Source organism: Choloepus didactylus, chromosome 1 (assembly GCF_015220235.1).
Source record: "Choloepus didactylus isolate mChoDid1 chromosome 1, mChoDid1.pri, whole genome shotgun sequence".
NCBI classification, from domain to species: domain Eukaryota; kingdom Metazoa; phylum Chordata; class Mammalia; order Pilosa; family Megalonychidae; genus Choloepus; species Choloepus didactylus.
This window is the reverse complement of record NC_051307.1, coordinates 235,055,793-235,081,555: the sequence shown is the minus strand read 5'-3', so window position 1 is coordinate 235,081,555 and position 25,763 is coordinate 235,055,793. Positions and strand designations below refer to the sequence as shown.

The following is a 25,763-nucleotide window of genomic DNA, read 5'->3' as shown; positions in this document are numbered from 1 at the left end:
AGATGCCAGTATCAGGCCCCTAGTTAGACAACCAAATGACCACTGGTGGGGGTGCCATGGTCAAAGTAAATGCTCTCTCGGGGGCACATCTTAACATTTAACAAGAGCTCCTCCCACATAGGAAAAAATAATTTTTAAATAAATTCTTATGTAACTGTAGTGTATGAACACTCTACTCTCAAACTGAATGCTCCCAATGCAACAAACAGCTTATTCTATCCATTCAATAGAGGAAATTTTCTGTCTGGCAGCAAACTACTGGGACTTAGACTGCTTTGAGTGGTCTTTAAAGGAAGCCCAGAATCGACCACAGTATACTATCAACACTCTGAGCTCATCAAAGCATGTTTGGAATGATGCGGGGTGGTGGGGTAGGTATACAGGCTAGAATTAGCTCCAAAATAAGTCAGTATGATGAGAACCAAAGCACACTAAATAAAGGTGAAATTAAAAACTTTTTAAACCTACTATTTCAGCACTGTTTATTGCACTTTATTTCAGTATACTTTTGTTTATTAAATAATTACTTACCATATTTATTGGGACTAAAGTTAAGATACCCACACTTATTCTTTAAGGACATTAAATAGAGACTATTTTTGGCTTATACCTCCAAGAGTGCTAACAGACTGCAGTTATATACTGAAGCAATAGATGAAAACAATGTTATACTGCTGTATACCAATTTTTCTAAAATCCTATTTTAAAATGTCATCTTTTATAAAGCACAGCTGGATAATAGCTCTGCAAAAATTAATACAATAAATTGATAACACCTCATGCCTAACCTCATAGCTTCATTGCACTTACTTCTATAAATAGCACAGAGCAGATTCATGATGTTATATTTGTTTTCAAAAGATATGATGTCTACTCTTTTTCCTAAGGCAAAAGCAATAGCATCTTATAAAGGAAGTCAATTAAAAATAAATGGGAGGAAACAATAAGAAGCACTAGACATTCCTTTCAATTATCCCCCAATTCTTTCAAAAATACCAGTTATTACTTACCTATATTATCCTTTTCTTTGCAAGAAATTGAATAGCAGCAAATTTCTCTATCCTGAATAGCAGAGAGATTCCTAGAAGGAGAATTAAGGGAATAAGTCTGTGCTTAAAACAACTGTTCTACTTATCACTCTTAGCCCAAGTTTTACTTAAGTTACTTTTATCACTAAGCTGCAGAAAATATTTTACCACTACTAAGATTTTAAGGACTCACTTCTTTGGTAGGCCAAGTTTATCTACTGAAAAGAATGGACATAACCATTACTGAATAATGTTAAAATAGCAGGCAAGAGTATACTTCAGAATGAAATTTTTTAAGATGTCATCAGTCATTTTTAAGACGTACATTTTTTCAATTAGCTGTTTCTCATCCAAGGCATTAGGAAGATCTCTCTTGTTTCCAAGAACTAGCACCTTTAAAAAAGAAAGATATTAAGAGTGAATTTTAATGGAAGAAAATAGTTTTAACAAACTAATGTCACAGAAACATATCTTTGTTGTCTACAGATATAAAACTAGAATGTCAACACAAACAATAATATTAAAGTATACCTGTGTAACAGGTGGGTTATCATATTGATTTAATCATCCAAATTAGCATTTATTTAATTTCTACCATATAGCTGCCTGCGCTGGTTTGGATGCATTATATTCCCCCAAAACGCCATTATCTTTGATACAGTCTTGTGTGGGCAGGAAATGTATTGGTGTTGATTGGGTTGGAGACTTTTGATTGGATGTTTCCGTGGAGATATGATCACTCAACTGCCGGCAAGATCTTTCAATGGATAACTTCCATGGATGTGTGGCCCCGCCCATTCAGCATGGGCCTTGATTAGTTCACTGGGGCCCTATAAAAGCTCAGACAGAAGGAGCAAGCTTGCTACAATCAAGAGGGACACTTTGAAGAACGCACAGGAGCTGAGAGAGGAACTGCAGTTGACAGAGACATTTTGGAGATGGCCTTGGAAGGCAGACTTTTGCTCTGGAGAAGCTAAGAGAGGACAAATGCCACAAAAGCAACTGAGAGTGACATTTTGGAGAGAAGCTGAAGCCCAGAGAGGAACACACTCGGAGAAAGCCATTTCGAAACCAGAATTCTGGAGTGGACGCCAGCCACATGCCTTCCCTGCTAACAGAGGTTTTCTGGACACCACTGGCCATCCTCCAGTGAAGGTACCTGATTGTTGATGCCTTACCTTGGACACTTTATGGCCATAAGACTGTAACTGTATAACCAAATAAATCCCCTTTTATAAAAGCTAATCCATTTCTGGTGTTTTGCATTCTGGCAGCATTAGCAAACTACAACACTACCCTTAATTCAATCTGTGCTACAGAGTACTATTTAAAATCTTTTAAGTCTCTGTTATGCATTCTATTTCCTAATATATCCTCACCAAAATGTGAATATTTTTAAAAATTTTAAAAATCAAGAGAACCATTTTTTATAGACTCTCATAAAACACCTACGAATCATGTGAACATATACATAAATGTTTAAAATTGCAAATCCATTGTATAGAACATCATTGATAAATATTTAAGACAATGGATAACTTTAGGCATCAAGATGAATATAGCCATGAACTCTGGGAATAAATGTTATCTAACTGCTAAATATTTGAAAAGAGAGCAGAGCAGAGGTGGCCTTCCCAATTACCCTATCTTTCCCAGATAACAATATCCTTTCTGCTTTACAAACAGAAAACATAACTTATTTGGTAACAATCATACTCTAAGTCAGTGTTTTGAGAACTTTAATCTTTGGCCCACCCTAACAAAGTATCATCATGTCTACTTTGTCACATGTGTTTCTTTCACTTACACACTCTGCCCACTCCAGCTACTTTGACCAAGTTTATTCACAGGCCTAGACTCTTATTTTGTACAAAGGACAAAGAGACAAGGGCACAGGCACAGACAGCCAGGCATGTCATGGGCTCTCAAGGGAATGTTAAGTAAGACTATGGGTAGTCAGAGCACTAAGAGCAGAATCTCAGTATCTTCAGGCAGCTTTGTCTTCCTTTTGTCAATTTTATCCCTCTCCATATATTTCTTTTAAATTCAGTTTTACTGAGATATATTCACATATCATACAATCATCCATGGTGTACAATCAACTGTTCACAGTACCATCATATACTTGTACATTCATTACCCCAATCTCTTTTGAACATTTTCCTTATACCAGAAAGAATCAGAATAAGAACAAAAAATTTAAAAAAAGAACACCCAAATCATCCCCCCCATCCCACCCTATTTTTCATTTGGGTTTTGTCTCCATTTATCTACTCATCCATCCATACACTGGATAAAGGGAATGCGATCAACAAGGTTTTCACAATCACACTGTCACCCCTCGTAATCTACATTGTTATACAATCGTCTTCAAGAGTCAAGGCTTCTGGTTTGGAGTTTGGTAGTTTCAGGTATTTACTTCTAGCTATTCCAATACAATAAAACCTAAGAAGTGTTAAGTGTGTAAGAATGTCCACCAGAGTGACCTCTCGACTGCCTTTGGAATCTCTCAGCCACTGAAGGCTTTATTTTCCTTTCGCATCCCCCCTTTTGGTCAAGATATTCTCAATCCCACAATGCTGGGTTGAGATTCATCCCAGGGAGTCATATCCTGTGATGCTACCTCCCCATATTCTTACTTAAGTCATTCCAGGTTCTCAAGCTCTAAGTGGATGAGTTCCTAATAATACATCATGATCATTTGTGATCAGTTGTCAGGTCTGTGGTTACCCGGCTATATAGCCCTTTTGCTTCAATTAGGAAATTTTCTACCTCATAAACCTGCCTCTGTAGGCAATTTCTTTCTCAGCATTTTTTTCAGCTAGGGCATGGACGCATAATCTAGGATCGATCAATTGGATAAACCCACCAAAACTCTGAATGCATAACCTAGTAATGCAAAGTATGGATAGAGAACCCATTCTAACAGCATTGGGGAATCTGCTAGATTATTTCCTCCAAAGCAACTGTGTCTGGCATTTGGCAATGCATGTGGTCACCAGACTTATCCTATGGTGTGAGTTTGGGCATGAACTTGGCAGCTGTCTGCATCCCTTCCTCCAGCCTAATTTCTGAGTCTGGTTACAGTCTTCCCAGAGACTGTGCAACTCAATATCTTCTCAGTGAATTCCTTTATCCTTACATCAGTGAATGCTTACCAAGAAAAGTTGATTTTTGTATGGTATATAGACCTATTTTTAATCTAGAATAAAAAGAATAGGCTTTGGTAGACACCCAAGTGGAGATGCAGAGAAGACAGCTAGGTAGACTGTGGAATAGGAGAGGCAGAGCAAACTTCTCCCCCATGGAATAACTAGAGAAAAGGAAGAAAACGACTGGGATAGCAGCTCCAAGGTACAAGCAGCTAAAGAAGGACCTCTACAATATATAGTGGGAACCTGGATGAAAAAGAGGAGAAATTCCAAATGAAAGGACATGGTGAGTTTATTCAACTATGACCACCACCGGGGTTGATCACTATGTGCCGGCCAGAGTGGAAGAGGGAGGAACTCCACACTCGACACCCCCATTTGTGCAAGCAACTGGGGAGATAACCCTTCTCAGTCCCACAGGTGGGAGTGCCTTTGAGGGGACTCAGGAACCATAAGACTTGTGTTAGCCATACACAAAGTCCTTGCTCAGTGCAAAACCTTGAAGGAGGCAGCTGCAGGGGTCTGGTTTTAGGGAGAACTGGGGGACCCTCCCCTCAGGTCAAAGCTGAGCAGGGCCAATCCGACAATTAGCAAAACAAGAGAGACAGTCTGTGTTCTGCTGCCTGTATCCCTTCTCCACAGAGGACCATGACATGCACAGGTGGAGAGACAGGGACAAGAGAGAGTGCCACACAGAAGCACCAAGAGCCCTTCCCCAACCCCACAGAGGCTTGCAGAGGCACAGCAGACAGGGACCTCGTACGCTAAAGAAAGAAGAGCACTTCTGAGCTGGCTGAGGGCTGGCAAAAGTGAAACTCGCAGTACTGAGAGATTAATCCACTTGGAAGCTTGGGAATCACCAGACCCACCATGCTCTCAAGCGGATTCCCCACCAAAATTCACAGTGCCCACCCCGCTCCACGCCCCACTCCCCGGGGCTGGCAGTCTCAAGTGTCCATGGAGAACTGCTGTGCTGATTGGATTTCCACCTGGTTTGGAGCCCACCCAACGCACACCCGCAGTCAGGGAAAAACAGCTTAAGGGAAGAGGTGGCCCAGAAGCGCCCTCTGCTAGGAAGACAGGGACAGTGCACTCTGGCAAATTCAGGTTCTGCCAAATTTTATACAGATGTCCAAATTGAATTGCATCTCCCAAAATAACCTTATTAACATAACCAAATGCCAAGAAAACAATAGAAAATCTCACAGCATGTGAAGATCCAAGCAAATACGGTCAACCCAAATGACCAAATTAAAAAGCCAGAGGAGACACAGAACTTGGAAAAACTAATCAAACAAGTACATACAAATCTCCAAAACAACCTCAACGGTTGGCTAAAGACATAAAGGACACCAAGAAGACAGCAGAAAAGCATAAAGAAAAATTTGAAAGAGTAAACAGAAAAATAGCAGATCTTATAGCAATGAAAGATTCTGTAGATAAAATTAAAAATACACAAGAGATACAAAGCAGCAGATTTGAAGCAGCAGAAGAAAGAATAAGTGAAGTAGAGGACAGAACAACTTAAAGCAAACGCACAAAAGAACAAACGGTGAAAAAGATCGAAAAATTTGAATTGGATCTCAGGGAAATGATGGACAACATGAAGTGCACAAATATAAGAATCACTGGTGGGGTGGGGCAATATAGAAGTGTGGAATTTAGTCAGTCCGCTACAGCAACTAGTAAATAGCCAGGAACAACTAGTAAAAATAGTCTGGAACAACTGTTGGGGCATATCCGTGTCTGTTCACACATCGTACACCAGCCTGGAATAGGTGGAACAGCTGAGTTCACAGCATAAAGGATTGAAGTAAAAACTGCAGAATGGGTGCCCCTCCCCCACCAGCATGTCAGGCAGAACTGCAAAACTTCAATGTGGGAGAAAGAAGCAGTCCCTGCAGAGAGCAAGGGAATGTAGCTCAACCAAGCTCCAACTGTGGCTTTAATTAACAAATGTGGACTGCTAAATACAAGCTACAAGCACAGATAAACCCCTAACAAGCCACAAAGTACCCTGAAGTCACTCCCAGTGGGGAGGAGGTGGGGTTGACAGACGGAAAAAAACGCAGAGGCTTTTGGAGATAGCTGAGCTTGGAATACTGGAAAACGGCTACGTCCCAAGAAAAAGAGTCCAGAGAACTAGGTACTATCTCTTGGCCAATAGGCAAAACTGGGGGGCCAAGGATTGGCTCTGAAAAGGGGCTTTCTCTCGTTCTCCTTGTTTTTTTCTCTCAATATATGAGTAGCTCATTGGAGAAAACATCAGGCATTTTCAGTTCTTAGCACTGACCCAGGCAAGGGTGGAGTTGACAGAGTCAGAGAGACAAAGAAGTAATTCAAGTGCAGAAGATAACTCCCTAAGGGGTGTATCTTCCCTAAGAAAAGGGGGGTGAGGCCCAGCTCAAGTGGCTGCCCTCTCTTCAGAACTCAGACCCCAAAGCCTGGGGGAAAACAAACAATTAAACCAGAAACAACTTAAGCTTGGCTTCTGATGCCCTCAGTCTCTGGCCAGGACAGGGTCGGCTGAGAATTAAAGGGATCACACCTCTTTACACCAGTGGGGAGTGACAGGCTGACAGGAGCCACCCATTGGGCAGCATAGGAAAAGCACAGTGTCTAGAAAGCCTCACAGGACAGTCTGTCAATCTTCTAGGATGAACCCTCAAGGAAACTTGATACTGAATACAGCCTCCTCCTGAGACCTGACCCCATTCTGATCTGGGAAAATCTGATTGGGGTAATCAAAGAAACCAGGTGCCTAGACAACAGAAAACTACAAATCACACCAGAAAAAATGAAGATAGGCCCAGTCAAAGGAACAAACTTAGGCTTCAACTGAGATTCAGGAACTGAAACAATCTTTAAAGATCTTCAAATAAACATGCTAAATCAATTCAAAAACCAATTCAGTGAGTTGAGGGAAGAAATGGCAAAAGAGATGAAGGATATAAAGAAAACATTGAGTAAACATAAGGTATAACTTGGAAGTTTGACAAAACAATTGACAGAATATAGGCATGAAAGGCACAACAGAAGAGATGAAAAACCAAAATGGAGACATACAACAGCAGATTTCAAAAGGAAGAAGAAAAGATTCATGAACTGGAGAACAGGACAACTGAAATCCTATGCAAAAGAACAGATAGGGAAAAGAAGAGAAAAATATGTATGTGTCAGGGAACTGAATGACAACATGAAGCACATAAATGTACGTGTCATGGGTGTCCCAGAAGGAGAAGAGAAGGGAAGGGGGGCAGAAGCAATAATGGAGGAAATAATCACTGAAAATTTCCCATCTCTTCTGAAAGACATAAAATTAGAGATCCAAGAAGCACAGCGTACCCCAAACAGAACAGATCCGAACAGATCTACACCAAGATGCTTAATAATCAGATTATCAAAGGTAAGAGACAAAGAGAGAGTCCTGAAAGAAGCAAGAGAAAAGCGATCCATCACATACAAGGGAAGCTCAATAAGACTATGCATGGATTTCTCAGTAGAAACCATGGGGCAAGAAGGCAGTGGTATGATATATTTAAGATACTGAAAGAGAAAAACCTCTAACCAAGAATTTTATATCCATCAAAACTGTCCTTCAAATATGAGGGAGAGTTTAAAATATTATTGGACAAACAGACAATGAGAGAGTTTGTAAACAAGACACCTGCACTACAGGAAATACTAAAAGGAGAACTACAGACAGATAGGAAAAGACAAGAGTGAGAGGTTTGGAACACAATTTTAGGTGATGGTAGCACAATAATGTAAGTACACTGAACAAAGATGACTGTGAGTATGGTTGAAAGAGAAAGGTTAGGGCATGTGGGACACCAAAAGGAAAGAGGGAGGATAAAGACTGGGACTGTATAACTTAGTGAAACCTAGAGCAGTCAATGATTGTGATAAAATGTACAAATGTGTTTTTACATGAGGGAGAACAAATGAATGTCAACCCTGCTAGATGTTAAAAATAGGGTGGTAATGGGGAAAAAATACAATCAATGCAAACTAGAGTCTATAGTCAACAGTTACATTGTATCATGCTTCCCTTAATGTACCAAAGGCAATATACCAAAGCTAAATATCTATAAGAGGAGGATATAAGGGAGGGATATGGGATTCTCCACATTGGTGGTGGTGTCTTACTTTTTATTGTACTTTAATTTTATCTTTTCTTTTGTTGCTTTTTAGGTGTCATTCTTTTCTTTCTTTTTCTTTTGTCTTTTTACTTTTTCTGACTTTTCCTCTTTCTTTGTGGAAGGTTAGGGGCATGTGGGACACCAGAAGGAAAGATAGAAGATAAAGACTGGGACTGTATAACTTAGTGAAACCTAGAGTGGTCAACAATTGCAATTAAAGGTACAAATATAAGAATGTTTTTACATGAGGGAGAACAAATGAATGTCAATTTTGCAAAGTGAAAAAATGGGGTTGTATTGGGGAAAAAAATACAATCAAGGCAAAGCAGAGTCTATAGAGAACAGTAACATTGTAATATGCTTCCATTATCTGTAACAAAGGCAATATATCAAAGCTAAAAGTCTGTAAGAATGGAGGTAAGGAAGGGGTATGGTGTTGCCTGAGTTTTTTTATTGTATTTCATTTTAATTTTATTTTTTCTTTTGTTGCTTTTTTGGGGACTTTATTTTTTTTTCTTTTTTTTGCTTCTTCTTTCTTTGTGGAAGAAATGGAAATGTCCTTATTTAGATAGTAGTGGTAAATGCGTAACTATGTGATTATACAGGGAACCACTGATTGTCTACTTACGATGGAACATATGGTATGTGAATAACACCATGTAAAAAATAAACAGTGGGATACAAGTGCTGGAGAAAATGTGGACAAAAGGATGTACCTAATCACTGTTGGTGCAAAAGTAGAGAATGGTGCAGCCCATCTGGAGGGAAATGTGGTAGTTCCCCAGGAAGCTAAGCATAGGGTTGACACATGGTTCTGCAACTTGGTTACTGGGTATATACTTGGAAGAACTGAAAAGAGGGACATGAATGGACAATTGCACAGTGAGGGTTATGGTGGCAATATTCACGATTTGCAGTGGATGGAGGTGGCCTAAGGGTATATCAACTGATAAACGGAATTGTGAACTGTGGCGTATACATACAATGGAATATTGAGCTGCTTACAAGAAGGAGTGAAATTGTGAGGTGAATGGATATTAAGGATAGTATGTTGAGTGAAATAAACCAGAAATGGACAGAAAAATATTATAATGCCTCACTAATATGGAATAACTATAATGTACAAAACTCTTAAGAATTGAGTCTGAGAGCATAGGTTATCAGGGGAAGGCTTATTATAAAGACTCCTCGATTGTAAGCTCTTATGGCAGTCAAATCTATTCCTGAGTTGTAATGGCTATTTCTAAATTCTGAGATGCTGAGTTCTTTGTGTGTAACCTTGTCAGTCTCTAGAACTTTGAATATCAGTGTGACTCCTGAGACTCAGAGCCAGAGTCTGGCAGCTAAGGAATGTCAGCATTACCCCATACAGCAAATGTTAAGAGTCTAAAAAAGAGATCAGACTTCAATTAGAGATTTGAATGAAATGGACTTGGTTAGGATTAAGGTAAATCAGAATAAAGGATAAAGGATGATACTGACGGTGTTTTTAAAACTTCACTTTCTGGGTGAGACCAAAGGAAGAGATGTTTGTTAGGTGCAAAATCTGTATTTTTTGTAACACACTAAATAACTTACCTTGCATGGTCAGTTTATTCAAACAACATAATTACACGGAACGCTGAATAGGGAGTGAAATCTGATTGGTTTGTACAGGTTAGTGTGAAGCCCCAGTACATCCCAGAGTAATCTGGACAGAGAATAAAAATGTATTTGCAAAGTCCCCTTGAGGGACTGGGGGAAAATGTGGAAATATTAAATTTCCCACCTGGGGAATTAATGATATTCTCACAAGCATTGAGGGCTACCAATTTAGAAGGCCGAGACGTTGATCTTGGGGCTTGCACTTATAAGTTTGTTACTGCAAAGGAGAGGCTAAGCCTACTTAAATTCGTGCCTTAAGAGCCACTCCCAGAGAACCTCTTCTGTTGTTGAGACGTGGCCTCTCTCTCTAAGCCAACTCTGCAGGTAAACTCACTGCCCACCCTGCTACATGAGATATGACTCCCAGGGATATAAATCTCCCTGGCAACATGGGACATGAGTCATGGGGATGAGCTCAGCCGTGGCATTGTGGGATTGAGAAAGCCTTCTTGGACCAAAAGGGGGAAGAGAAAGGAAACAAAATAGTTTCAGTGGCTGAGAGATCTCAAGTAGAGTCACGAGGTAATCCTGGAGGTTATTCTTATGCATTACTTAGATATCCCTTTTTAGATTCTGATGTATTGGAATAGCTAGAAGGAAATACCTGAAACTATTGAACTGCAACCCAGTAGCCTTTATTCTTGAAGATAACTGTATAACTATATAGCTTATGACTGTGTGATCGTGAAAACTTTGTGGCTCCCACTCCCTTTATCCAGTGTATGGACAGATGAATAGAAAAATGAGGACAAAAAGTAAATGAATAATAGGGAGGGATGGGGAGTATGGGATGTTTTACTTTAACTTTTAATCTTATTCTTTTTCGTGTGTGGTAATGAAAATGTTCAAAAATTGATTGTGGTGATGCATGCACAACTATATAATGGTACTGTGAACAACTGTATGTACACCATGGATGACTGTATAGTATGTGAATATATCTCAATAAAATTGAATTTAAATAAAAAAGAAATGAGGGGGAGTCATTACTATGGATCCAGAAGAAATTTAAAAAAAAATAATAATCATAAGAGGATACTACGAACAATTGTACACCAACAAACTAGACAACTTAGAGGAAATGGACAATTTCCTGGAAACACATGAGCAACCTACACTGACTTGGGAAGAAATAGAAGACCTCAACAAACCAATCACAAGTAAAGAGATCAGTCACCACAGACCTCCCTACAAATGGAAATCAGTCATCACAATCAGTCATCACAGATCAGGCCTCCCAGATCTCCCTACAAAGAAAAGCCCAAGACCAGATGGCTTCACAAGGGAATTTTACCAAACTTTCCAAAAAGAACTGACTATTCCTGGTCAAACACTTCCAAAACACTGAAGAAACAGAAACACTACCTAACTCATTTTATGAAGCTAACATCACTGTAACACCAAAGCCAGATAAAGATACTACAAGAAAGGAAAACTACAGGCCAATCTCCCTAATGCATACAGACACAAAAATTCTCAACGAAATATTTGCAAATCGAATCCAAAGGCACCTTAAAAGAATTACACACCATGACCAACTGGGATTCATTCCAGGCATGCAAGGGTTGTTCAAAATAAGAAAACCAATTAACATAAAGCAACACATTAACAAATCAAAAGAGAAAAATTGTATGATCATCTTGACTGACGTTGAAAAAGCATTCAACAAAATTTAGCATCCTTTTCTGATAAAACCACTTCAAAAGGTAGGAATTGAAGGAAACTTTCTCAGTATGATAAAGAGCATTTTTGAAAAACCCACAGCCAGCATAGTACTCAATGGTGAGAGACTGAAAGCCTTCATCCTAAGATCAAGGATGCCCACTGTCACCACTATTATTCAACACTGTGTTAGAAGTTCTAGCCAGAGCAATCCGGCAAGACAAAGAAATAAAAGGTATCCAAATTGGAAAGGAAGAAGTGAAACTTTCATTATCTGCAGACGATATGATCCAATAATTGGAAAATCCTGAGAAAGCAACAACAAAGCTACTTGAGCTAATAAATTCAGCAGAATGGCGGGATACAAGATTAATGCACAAAACTCAGTAATGTTTCTATACACTAGTAATGACCTGTCAAGAGGCAATCAAGAAGAAAATCCATTCACAATAGCCAACTAAAAGAATCACGTATCTAGGAATGAGCTTAACCAAGGATGCAAAGGACCTCTACACAGAAAAGTATAAAATTTTGCTGAAAAAAATCAGAGTACCTAAATAGGTGGAAAGATATTCCATGTTCATAGACAGGAAGGGTAAATGTAGTTAAGACATCAATTTTACCCAAATTGATCTACAGATTCAACACAATCCCAATCAAAATTCCAACAACCCAGTTTGCAAACCTGGAAAAGCTAGTTATCAAATTTATTTGGAAGGGGAATGGGCCTCGAATTGCTAAAAACATCCTAAAAAACAAGAGCAAAGTAGAAGGACTTACATTTCCTGACCTTGAAGCCTACTATAAAGCCACAGTGGTCAAAACAGCATGGTACTGGCACAAAGACATATTGATCAATGTAATCAAATTGAAAGTTCAGAAATAGACCACAGATCTATGGTCAACTGATTTTTGATAAGGCATCCAAATCCACTGAACTGGGATAGAAAAGTCCCTTCAACAAACGGGGTTGGGAGAACTGGATATCCATATCCAAAAGAATGAAAGAGGACCCCAACCTCACACCCTATCCAAAAATTAACTCAAAGTGCATCAAAGGCCTAAATATAAGAGACAGTATCATAAAACTTCTAGAAGATAATACAGGGAACCATCTTTAAGACCTAGTAATAGGAAGCAGTTTCTTAGACCTTGTACCCAAAGCACAAGCAGTGAAAGAAAAAAGAGATAAATGGGAACTCCTCACAATCAGTTATTTCTGTGCCTCAAAGGACTTTGTCAAAAAGTTGACAAGGCAGCCAACTCAATGGGAGAAAATATTTGGAAACCATGTATCTGATAAGGGATTGATAACGAGTACATATAAAGAAATCCTACAACTCAACAATGAAAGTACAAACAACCCAATTATTAAATGGGCAAAAGATATGAATAGACATTTTTCCAAAGAGGAACTACAAATGGTTAAAAAGCACATGAAAATACGTTCATCTTCATTAGCTATTACGGAAAAGCAAATCAAAGCCACAATGAGATATCATCTCACACCTATAAGAATGACTACCATAAAACAAACAGGAAACTACAAATGCTGGAGAGGATGTGGAGAAATCAGAATACTTATTCATTGTTGGTGGGAACGTATAATGGTACAGCCGTTGTGTGAGACTGTTTGGCGGTTCCTCAGAAAACTAAATATGAAGTTGCCCTATGACCTGGCAATTCCACTACTCGGTAAAAACCCAGAAGATCTGAAAGCGGTGACAAAAACAGACATTTGCACACCATTGTTCACAGCAGCATTATTCACCATTGCCAAGAGACAGAAACAATCCAAGTGTCCTTCAACAGAAGAGTGGATAAACAAAATGTGGTACACATACACGATGGAATACTACGCAGCAGTAAAAAGGAATGGGGTCCTGAAACATGTGACATTACGTCCTTGAGGACATAATGCTGAGTGAAATAAGTCAGAAAAGGAGAGATACTGTATGATTTCACTAATATGAACCCCTAGACAATGTAAAATAAGAGTCTCAAAAAGTAGAATATACTTACAGATAGAAGCTAGAGAAGGGGAAGCGGTTAGCTAATATGTACAGTCTTGTTTATGAGTGAACTTAAAGGTATGGGAATGGACAGTGGTGATAGTTCATTAATAGGATTATAATTAACAGTGTTGTACATGAAGGCAAACATGATTGAAATGGGTTGTTTACAGTCATGTATCTCACAGATCAACACTATGAATATAAATAACTTCTTTCATGATCTACTTCAAAGGTATGACACTTGTACAAAGAGTTAACAACAGAGTGGTATATGGGAAAAACTACTTATTGTATGCTCTGGACTATAATAGAAATACCTTACTAATACCACACCAATACTAGGGGTAAATAATTGGGGGAAAGGGGTGAGATAAAAGCTATGAGGTGTTTGGGGTTATGATAATTGTCTAAAATTGAGAGTGATGATGACTGTACAACCAAGTGAGGAAAATGTGAGACTGACTGTTTATTTTCTATAGAATATATGCTGTGTGAAATTAGGGACCCCCTACTTAATAAATCAAGCCCTGAATCTTGCAGCTTGCTCTTATGAAACTTACTTCTGTAAAGGGGTATGGGGGGGGGGGGTAAGCCTACTTATAATTAAACCTAAGAGTCATTTCCACAGAACCTCTTTTTTTGCGCAGATGTGGCCTCTCTCTCTCTAAACCCAACTTCACAAATAAGTTCATTCCTCTCCTCCCTACATGGGACATGACTCCCAAGGGTGTGAGTCTCCCTGGTGATGTGGGACATGACTCCCAGGAATAAACCTGGGATTGACAATGCCTTCTTGACCAAAAAGAGAGAAAGAAATGTACAAAACAAGATTTCAGTGGCTAAGAGGTATCAAATAGAGTAGAGGCTGTTCTGGGGGTTAGTCTTATCCAAGTTTCAGCTAGATACCGCAAATTGCCACAGTATGCCAGGACCCAGCCAACAGTATTCTGGAAAACTGTAAAGAATACCCAGGTCTATATCTGAGACTCTACGATAAAGTTTCACTCAATGAGTTTATTCTTCAGAAACTTAAAGCCACCAGAATGTTCCTATGCTGGATAAGTCCCAAAACCCAGAAGCACCAGCCTCTTCAAGAACATCAACCACCTGCATCCCCCTTCCCCATAACATTAACACCCCTTCTCAATATGAGTAAGATAGAGAGGTCACTGCCTAGATATCCCTGCAGAAGGAGACAGTGATCAAATGAAAAGGAGGAGTAGCAAGAGACAAGATAGGATCTGACAAAAGATTATGACTACTGAATCACTATATAGATAATTCTTTTTAGTTTCTAGTGTATTAGAACAGGTAGAAGGAAATAACTGAAATTGTGAAACTATAACCCATACTATACTTTGAAATTTGCTCTATAACTACTTGTTGAACAGTACTTTGAAAGTCATCACTTTTCTGTGTTTATGTTATACTTCATAATAAAAAATGTTTTTAAAAAATATGATTTGAATTCAGATATGGGTTCAAAGCTTGGCTGTGCAACATTACTAATGGCCATGCGGTCTTGAACAAGTAATAACTATCATAAAGGAGGGATAACACCAAGAAAACTCAAAACATTCAGAAAATTAACTGAGATAATGCATTCTAACACCCATGAGCTTATATCTTGGGGCTAACACCTGGTCTTTTTATAGCATTCCTTAACTCAACAAATAGAACAATCCTCCACCTAATTACATGAGCCAGAAACTAGGAATTATTTTTTACACCTCCCCTTCTCCCATCTATGACCGAGTCTAGCTGATCACGCTCCAAAATCTGTTTCCTTCTCCTCCCCGTCCTCCCTGCTATCACCCTAATCCAAGGTACCATAATTTCGCAGGACAACTAAACAGTTTCTATGCTGTCCTCTTGATAATCCCTCTTGACCACTTCAATCCGTTCTTAAACTGAAATTAGAGTGATTCTCTCAGATCACCAATCTTACCATTTAAAACACTTTGATGGCTTCCCACAAAGCCCTGCCCAGCATGGCCTCCTCTCACGTCTCAGCCACATGGCACACCACCCTCCCCACTCTGCTGTGCTGTACTGAGAGTGACCTCTTCTCAGTGCTCTGCTTCCTCTCACCAAAGAGCCTTCTCCTGGAAGTCCCTTTGCCTCCAATTGTCACCAATTTAATTCCTACACATTCCCCAGATCAAGTATCACTTCCTCAAGGAATCCTTCCCTCTTCCCCCAAAATAAATCAACTCTCCCTACTAAGATAAAACTCTCATATTCTCCTTGTACCTCCTTTTCATAGCGCTTGTTAGAGCTGAATTATTCAAGTGATTTATTTTCTGCCTTTCCCACTAAATTGTAGGTGCCACAATGGCAAGGAATATTTTCTAATCACTCTGTCTACCACTGTACCCCCCAAAAATTGAACACTGCTCCTGATGTGTAGTAGTTTAATAGATGCTTGAAGAATTTTAAAACAGAAGACATTTTACTGATTTCAAACATAATCAAAATAATTATATAAATATAAATGTAAAAAAAAAGGACTCCATACTCACTGGAATTCCCTGTAACTGTGGCTTATCTAGAAGATTATGTAGCTCATTTCGAGAGGCTTCTATCTTTTCACGATCTGCAGCATCTATCATGTACCTTAAGAAAAAAAAAAAAGCAATCATCTCAATATGACTTCTCCACATACCTTGATGATCACAGCTAAGATTACAGATTTTTCATTTTCTTAAGATTTACTTCATTGCAACTGTTCATCAAAATAAACAAGTCCTAGATAAAGAAAAGCTCTGCACCAATATATTCTTTTAACAAGACTGTTCTTAGGGGCTAATGCATTATAGTGAAACATTTATATCCTTTAGTTCTTAGTTGTATACATAAAAATATATATATATGACGCTCTCATTCTATGATTACAAAATTTTAAAACCCATGTTAATAGGATTACACTAAGAAAAGGTAGCTAAGAAAGGTTTTTATGGCCTGAGATACAAACTGGAGCCTGTGCAAGTATTAAAAACAACTTTCCCTTTGAAGCCTAAATTGACTTAAAAAAAAACACTTACACAATAGCATTCACTCCTCTGCAGTACCGTTCCCACATGCTCCGGAATCGAGGTTGCCCTCCTATGTCCCAGATCTTTAAACCAAGACAAGACAATTTTTAACAAAGAATATTTCAAACAATACATTGAAGGAAGAAGCAGCAGAAGAAGGGGAGAAAGATCAGGCAGATATGCCCATTTCCACAACGTTAGAGCAAAAGAGCTCCCAAAAGACTTGAGCTACAAACAAGCTCTCTCAATTTGGGATTCTCGGGGCCATCTCTAAACTTGAAGTCAGTCCATACTTCAATATGTTTACACTAGATGTAAAATTCTGCTTAAGCAAAGATTTGGCTTTTGTGCAATATTTTCCCTGACTGTTAACCAATACATTCTAATACTAAAAATATATATCTTTAAGATAACACTTTCAAAATCTATAGAACCATGCATCATCCAGATTTGAATGCCAAGGCAGCAAACAGTTCATTGTCTACATGGGTATACATTAATGCCCAACCTTTTTGAGTAATCCTGTAAATTACACAACCAATATTCCTAAGTGTTTTTCTTTTTTAAAATTATCTTATTCATATGAATTCCACTACCCATAATAATTTCATTATTATGTCTACTCTGTTGGGGACCATGCTGGACACTGGGCTACCTAAAAAGTCTCAAGTCATTGCATTTATCTTGAAGAGGCCTCTAATTTAGCTACAGACACAAAGTATAAACATGCATAAAGAGACATACATTAATAAGTTAGACCAGAAACCCCCTTCCTCCCCAAAAAAGGCTAAAATATGGCCCCTAATAAACAGTTAACTTTTTCCTGTTTTATAATGCCAATTCAGGTTTCATACTAAAGGAGGAGAAAACTAGGTTGTGGTATTTGCTACCACAAATATAATAAATGCTAAATTACCAACACCATAAATAAATTATTTCATTTCAATATAAAATACTATACATGAAATAATGTAGTAGCACATGCCAAATACCCTGAGGCTGGGATTTATATTTCCTAGGGACATTTAAATCCCAAACACTGCTTCTGCCTACCCATATGCTAAGATTTTTTATGGGCCACTTGTAACACTTCAAGTCTTAAACCTTTTGACCTATTAGAGAAACAAAAAACAATTGATTTATACTCTTTTGGAACATATGCATTTATTAGTTAAGAACTGCAAATACTCAAGTAAAAACAAAGAAAGGAACAGAAAAATTCCTAGCTGTATATGCTAATCAACTTAAATCAAATATGGCAAGGAGCCGACATACCTTTATTGTGACGTTACCTTTAGTTACTTTCCTCATGTTGAAGCCCACTGTGGGTATCATATCTTCACTGAATTGACCTGACTGAACAAAATAAAACATTTGAAGTTAGACTGATATAAAGAGACATAACAGAGCATTAACCTTTCAACATCAACATCACACTTTTATCCTATAAATTTTAGTGAATAGCTTTTAGTGCTCAGAAAAATCTGCTTAGGAAAAAATGTTCCTTAGAGTCCTAATTCTTCAAGAATGCACTACTTTGTCCTTAAAAAGACATTCTCCCATTATAAAAAGATATCTTTGAAAATAAGGTAATTTCTAATATATTTCCTTAAGTTAAAAAAAGAAACCTTGTATATTACAAATACATATGAAAATTTATAAATTCTCCCACTTATGCACTGTCACATACAAAGGAGAAGAAAACCAGAACTAATAAAGTTTTCCATTTTTTAACATTTCAATTATTTTGAAACTAAACTTTAAAAAAAACTGAATAGGCTTTTTTAGTTTGTCTTTTCACAAGGCTTAAAATACATTTTGCCATATAGAAGTTCTTCTTTTTATGTAATCAATCCTCTTTTCAGTTTCTGACCTTGATGCCAATAAGGTTGAAATTAAATATTTTCCTATATTTTCTAATAGTATTTGTATGACTTTGTCGCATTTGGAATATTCAATCTATCTGGAATTTATTTATTATATAGTGCAAGAAAGTTTCTTTTTTTCCAAATGGATAACCAATAATCATCCCACCACTAATTTAAAAATCTACCCCTTGGAAGGTGCAGATGTGTTGGACATCCTCACCTGGACTGGTGTTGATGTTGTCACAAACATTGGGACTGGCGGTTTGATGTGCTGAGCCCTCGAGCATGGGACTTGCCCTTATGAAGCTCGTTACTGCAAAGGAGAAGCTAAACTTGCATGTAATTGTGCCTAAGAGTCTCCCCCTGAGTACCTCTTTGTTGCTCAGACGTGGCCCTCTCTCTCTCTAACTGAGCCATCTCAACAGGTGAACTCGCTGCCCTCCCCGCTACGTGGGACCCGACTCCCAGGGTTGTAAATCTCCCTGGCAATGCAGAATATGACTCCCGGAGATGAATGTGGACCCGGCATCGTGGGACTGAGAGTATCTTCTTGATCAAAAGGGGGATGCAAAATGAGACAAAATAGTTTCAGTGGCTGAGAGATTTCAAATGGAGTCGAGAGGTCACTCTGGTGGACATTCTTATGCACTATATAGATAACACCTCTTAGGTTTTAATGTATTGTAGTAGCTAGAAGTAAATACCTGAAAATACCAAACTCCAACCCAGCAGTCTGGACTCCTGAAGACAATTATATAATAATGTGGATTACAAGGGGTGACAGTGTGATTGTGAAGACCTTGTGGATCACACCCCCTTTATCTAGTGTATGGATGAGTAGAAAAATGGGGATAAAAACTAAAGGACAAATGGGATGGGATGGGGGGATGATTTGGGTGCTCTTTTTTCACTTTTATTTTTTATTCTTGTTCTGGTTCTTTCTGATGTAAAGAAAATGTTCAGAGATAGACTGTGGTAACGAACGCATAACTATGTTATCATACTGTGGACAGTGGATTGTATGCCATGGATGACTGTATGGTGTGTGAATGTATTTCAGTAAAACTGAATTTAATTTAAAAAAAAAAAAAACTACCCCTTCCCAACTAATTTGAAGTGATATTCCAAATTCCATATATAGATGGCTGTATATATGACACCTCAATTCTTTTCCATTAGTCTGTCTATTCCTAAATTAGGAATGCATGAATTACTTGTAACTTACTTTATGTGTTACTCTATGTAGCAGATCAAGAATTTAGAATGTTCTCAAAATTGTACTGATTCATCTCCTACATTCCAGATAAACTTTACGATTATAAAAATTATGTGAAAATATTGACTGTAGTATATTAAATGGATGAATTTGAGAAGAACTAACCTTTAACAAGTCTTGATATTTAACCAATATCAAGTCTTCCCTTCCAGGCACATGGTTTGTCCATTCAATCATTCAAATTGTTTACAACCTTCAGTAGAGCATCATAATTCTCATAATAGGTCTTACATGTTTCTTGTCATATTCTTTATTTTGACTGCTATTGTGAAGTGTATCTAACAAATCACAGTCAATACTGATTTTATATATTTACACTCTAGCCCCTTTACAAATTAATTTCTCAGTTGACCTGACTCTACTTGTAGGTAAACAGCCCAGCACTATTAAGTACCTCAGCAAGGGACTGGTTAAACAAAATGCAAGGCTTTAACAATGGTTGATTGTTTGCTTGACCTTATAGCAGCTACAATGCATACCACAACTGTCTACAAGATCTGAGCACACTGAATTCCATTTTTATAAATTAATTACCTCTATATAACTCCAAAAGTTCCACCACTTTATTTTCCCTGTTCAGGGGCATTTTGCCTGATTTCACAAAACTGTTAACACAACCATAATCACTACTTCAATTTTATTTCACATTACAATTCTCAGGACATCCACATACATGGTTTAAGTTAATTCTCAACTCTAATCAATTATCACCAACATTTTATAGAACAGGGAATAGACTCTTAAAGTCACACAGTTCATTAGTTGTTGATTATATTGTTCTAAAAAATTTTAATTGAAATTATATTTGTTGTAAGAAGTTTTAATTAATCTCTGGGGAGACATCTATGTGAGAGAATGCCTCATTTATTTGGTGTCATTAGGAAATAAGTATATATTAGATTTTGAAATGGCTAGAAAATGACTAAATCCTTTAGGCAACAAAACTCTTTTTAAATTATCTTATAAAGAAAGTTTTCTAAAAATGCAATGCATACTTGTCTAACTTCTCATACATAATGTATACAGAATATGATTTAAATTGTTCTTGGTCTTTCAGGGTCATTTTATCAATTGCAAAATGAGAAAACTAAATTAGATAAACCTCAAGGACCCTCTGGCAGAAAAATTTTATGATTATGAACATCAATTACAGCTCTACATCATGATAAAATGACACAAAGGGCTGCAGTATATTGGGGTTTTCCTGAACCACCTTAGATGTTCATTCATCTTTCATCATCATTACTTCTCACTGCCGACAGATGGTAACAATGAATTTCTCTAATTCATTACTGCTAATCTGCAGTAATTAAGTAATCAAGTTCTTGGGTTTTTATCTCAAAATATCTTGAAAACACCAACATGTTCAATAAATTTTGTTGAACAAAACAGAAGTTATTACTCTACAAATGAGGAAGTGCTGGGATTCTTACATCAATAAAGTACTTAACTTTGATGAATGGACTTTGTGGGAAAAATTTATGTACCTGGAAGCATTTTCTACTTCTTTCTTAGTATCACTTTTCAAAGCTTGTGTCGAACAAATACACCACTCAGTTGGTAGTGGTGTTCCAGAGAGCTAAGAATGTGTTTTCTATGCTGTTGAGATGCTGCTTAACTGAGACCAGCAGCTTAGGAAACAGATAAAATGCTACTTAGTTATTTATCACTATATTTATTTTAATAAATTTAATTTAACACTTATATAACATTTCCTATGTACCAAGCACTGTTCTAAGCACTTAACAAATATTAATTTATTTAATCCTTACAAAAACCTTTTGAAATAAGTATCATTATCCATGAAAAACATTAGGCAAAAAACAAGTCACTGGCCCAAGGTCACATTTTCTTAAGATCTGGATAGCAAATCACTGACTGGGGAAAGAGCAGAGAAATAAAAACATGCTTTCATGTCTGTCTTCTTAAATAGCATCTGAAACATAAACTGACCTTCACTAAACAACACAAAGCTGTGATTACAAGCGGCACACACTGTGATTTTGTGACAAAACAGTAGTTATCATTATGCACCCTATAAGCCAAAGTTGCAGGGTAGTAGGTAGTCCCTGGAACTTGCGTGGTTGGGCAAATATATCTGATGCAAAATAAGGTGGTGAAAAAAAGACTGTTCTTGGAGCCATGAGATCTTTGTCACCAGCTATGCTACTTACTAACCATATACAAGAATTCAGCTTCCTTATCTAAAGAGGGTACTGGAAGATTACTTCTAAAGTCACTTACAGTTCTAAAATTTCATGGTTTTATGGTTTATTCATAGGCCTCTCAATTAAAACACAGTTAAACAGATGTCTCCAATGGTAGAAAATGTGGCTCTTTTCCAAAATTCATTAGCATACCAAAGGCTAAAGCAGAATTTGTTCCAAAAAGTTCTAGCACTGTTAACTCTGCCATGTACAGTTTACCTATATTCGCTACTGCAGAATTCAGAAAAGGAAGAGGAATTTAAAGAGAAAGGAATTTATAGCAAAGAGAGGAACCAAGGTAAAAGTTAACACCAGGAAAGTAGAAGGCATAAAGCAGTGAACCAATGTTAGTGAAAGTATACTTTACTGAAGATACCCTAAGACATAAGAACGGGGTAGAGATCTATTCTTTGTAAAGAGGTTAATGTACCAGAGATGTACTGTACAGTGGCCGCTTGTGATCCACGATATTGGCCACTGGTGAGATGTATGAGAGAGGGATAAAAGGGAGGGATATGGGATTCTTGGTGGTGGTGTTGTCTGATCCTACTATTATATTATATAATATTTTACTTCAAAAAAAAAAAATTCCTCAAACATGTCAGTGTTTAAGTAGAGTGATTCTAAATGGATTAGGTCAGATTTTACAACTGCTCTTTTGAAAGAACAAATGTAGAACCTGCGGAAATAACAATATGGGTAAAGAAATTTCTCTTTGTTTAATCAATCCATCTGCAGTAGTAGAATCCAATCCCATAAACTTGGAAAGATACGTGAAAAATATCTGCTTTGACAAATTTCTCATGTCTTTTTCTCTAAGAATCTTATTTTTTTTAAAGCTTTGTTTATTAAGCTACTTTGTAAAGAAAATTAATTAAGGAGCATGACAAAAGTCTCATACTGAATTTCTCCTCTTGGCCAGAAGAAACTACTTTTCACGTGCTAAGCAGAATGGTCATTTTTCTTTCATCAAAGCACACTATGACAACTGTTTAATTGCCAAAATTCACATACGTGACAAGTAAGAAGAGACAGCCAGTAAATAAATTAGTTGTTTTCCATTCTAAGCCCTTTTCATTCAGACATACAATTACTACTATTACCAATAATCATTTTGCTAATTAGTAGCATAATTATGCCTCTTATATTTTTCTAATAAGTGGAATAACTGGTAATAATAGTGCTCATATTCCAATTTGCATACATAAGAAATAAGATTGACTTTTTTTTTTAACTGGAAAAGTACATAAAATGAAAAGTAATCAGATGTTTTATCTAGGAGAAGTTTGATGAGGAGCAGGATATTTTCATGTGTATTCACACAAACTGCTCATTAGTTGCAAGAGGAAAAAACTGTTAATTATACACAATGGAGAAATCAGACAAGACCATGAATGGGTGATCAGAATTAGCATCACAATGAGGCAAACATGGACATCATATGACAAAAGGTATTACCATGAGAATGACACATTATCCCCAATGTAGCATTCCAGCTAAAAACACATAACCTGAATCTAATCATGAGGAAACACGACACAAACCCAAAATGAAGAATGTTTTATTAAAAGACTGGGGAAGGGACGGCAGTCTTCAAAAATCTCAATGTCCTAAGAGACAGAGAAAGGCTGTGAAAATGTTTCAGACTAAAGAAGGCTAAAGAGAAATGACAATTAAATGTAATATCTGACCCTAGACTGGATCCTGCTCTGGAGGTCAAAGTGGGTAAAGGATGTTCTTTGCAATGTTTGTATTCCTGCAACTTTTCCTTAAGTTTGAAATTATTTCCAAATATAATGTTTTCCAAAAATGAAGAAATTTAAAAACGGGAGAAGTAGTGAGCAAATACCTCCTTATTCTACATTATATCAAGGACAACTGGAATTGGAACAGAAGCCATGCCACTGAACCTATCATCAACTCCAATAATAGTAAAATTCATGAATACACTCAATCAGAAGGAATTCTGACAATTACCTCAGGAGCAAGTACGTGATATTACAGTTATCTTATTCTAGTCTTTAATATTCTAAAAGGATACTTACATGTCTTAATTTAAAAAAAAAACATGTTTTATATTCTGGTATAAGGAAAAGCTTCTGGGTTAACTTTAAAATTGGTGTTACAATGTGTTTTTCTTTTAAAGTTTATGATCTACTTCAATGTTTTAAAATTTATTTATAAGTGGGAAGATTAATTAAATATAACTTGTTCTTCCAAGTCTAAGATCCCCTTGGTTTTTGAAGAAACTCTACCACTGTAACATATTTTCTTTTCTTTCTAAGCACTTAATATGTTAGTTAGCACTGTGAACACATCATATCAGAGGATACCCCCTTCATCAATCCTTTCTGTACTTAAGGCAACACTCACTTTTTAAGGGGCTAGAAAACACATATCCATAATAAGTCACTACAATAAAATTTCGCAGAATCCACAAGAGTCTGTTGTATTTCTATACACCAGCAAAGAACACTATGAAATGGAAATCTTTAAAAATTCCATTCACAATAGCATCTAAAAGAATAAAATACACAGGAATAAATTTAACCAAGGAGGTGAAGAGCTTGTACACTGAAAACTATAAACTGCTGCTGAAAGAAATTAAAGAATACATAAATAAATAGTAAGGCATCCGGAGTTTACGGACAGGAAGACTTAATATTGTTAGATGCCACTACTGCCCAAAGTGACCAACAGATTCAATGCAATCCCTATCAAAATCCCAGCAGACTTCTTTTGCAGAAATAGAAAAGCTGATCCTCAAATTCATATGGAATCGCGAGTGGCCCAAAATAGCAAAAAAAAAAGAACAAAGTTGGAGGTCTCCTTTACATTTATGGCCTACTGATTTTTGACAAGAGTGCCAAGTCCACTCAACAGGGAAAGAAAAGTCTTTTCAACAAATGGTGCTGGGAACACTGGATATCCATACGCTTTAAAAGAATGAAGGATCACACCACATACAAACGTTAACTCAAAATGAATCAAAGACTTACGTATAACTACTAGAACTATAAAACTCTTAGAAGAAAATATAAGGAAATATCTTCAGGACCTTATGTGAAGCAATGGTTTCTTAGATTTTATACTAAAAGCACGAGCAACAAAAGAAAAAATAAACAAAACTTCATCAAAACAAAAACTTTTGTGCATTAAGGGACTTTATCAAGAAAGTAAGACAACCTACAGAATGACTGGGTGTCCAGGAAGACCCCTCTGACGTGGTGACAATTTAAGCTTCTAAAGATCTTTCAAAATCTACACTGGACAATAAAACAGCTTAGGCAGATCACCTAGCTATTTTGTTACTTCAAAATGAGTCAGGAAATCTAAACTTCAGTTCCAGGTATGTCACTTTCAATTATATATGAATTACAGAGGATTTTAACAATCCCCTTACCAATGCAAAGGTGTTTTCTTTCCTCCCCTCTTATGGCTGCCTCCCCTAAGTGACTTTAGATAGCTTACTTCCTCTATCATCTCAAGTGTTTACTGCTCCCTTCCCTCTGCTTTTTTCATTCCATACTTACAGCTGACCTTTAATAAATACTGCATTCCTTTCATCTATGAGGCACAGACCCATTCAAACCCAAAACATTTAACTCTTATCTGTTATACTACTATTCCTCGCAAACCACTCACGCACTGCCTCTTTGCCACTTTTGATTCACTTCTGGGTTAAGAACCACTCCTGAAACCTAAGGGCTCAGTCAGGAAAGCAAGCCTCTGAG

The 25,763-nt window shown here is 37.3% G+C and overlaps 1 protein-coding gene across 1 annotated transcript in view; it reads right to left on the bottom strand.

The window, feature by feature from the left end:
- The window catches only part of ARL8B (ADP ribosylation factor like GTPase 8B), an 82,251-nt gene that overhangs the window by 4,836 nt on the left and 51,652 nt on the right, over positions 1 to 25,763 (bottom strand). The window contains 5 exon segments of the mRNA XM_037800776.1: positions 1,011 to 1,081; positions 1,354 to 1,421; positions 16,166 to 16,259; positions 16,688 to 16,761; positions 17,954 to 18,034. Coding sequence (XP_037656704.1) covers positions 1,011 to 1,081; positions 1,354 to 1,421; positions 16,166 to 16,259; positions 16,688 to 16,761; positions 17,954 to 18,034 — 388 coding nt within the window.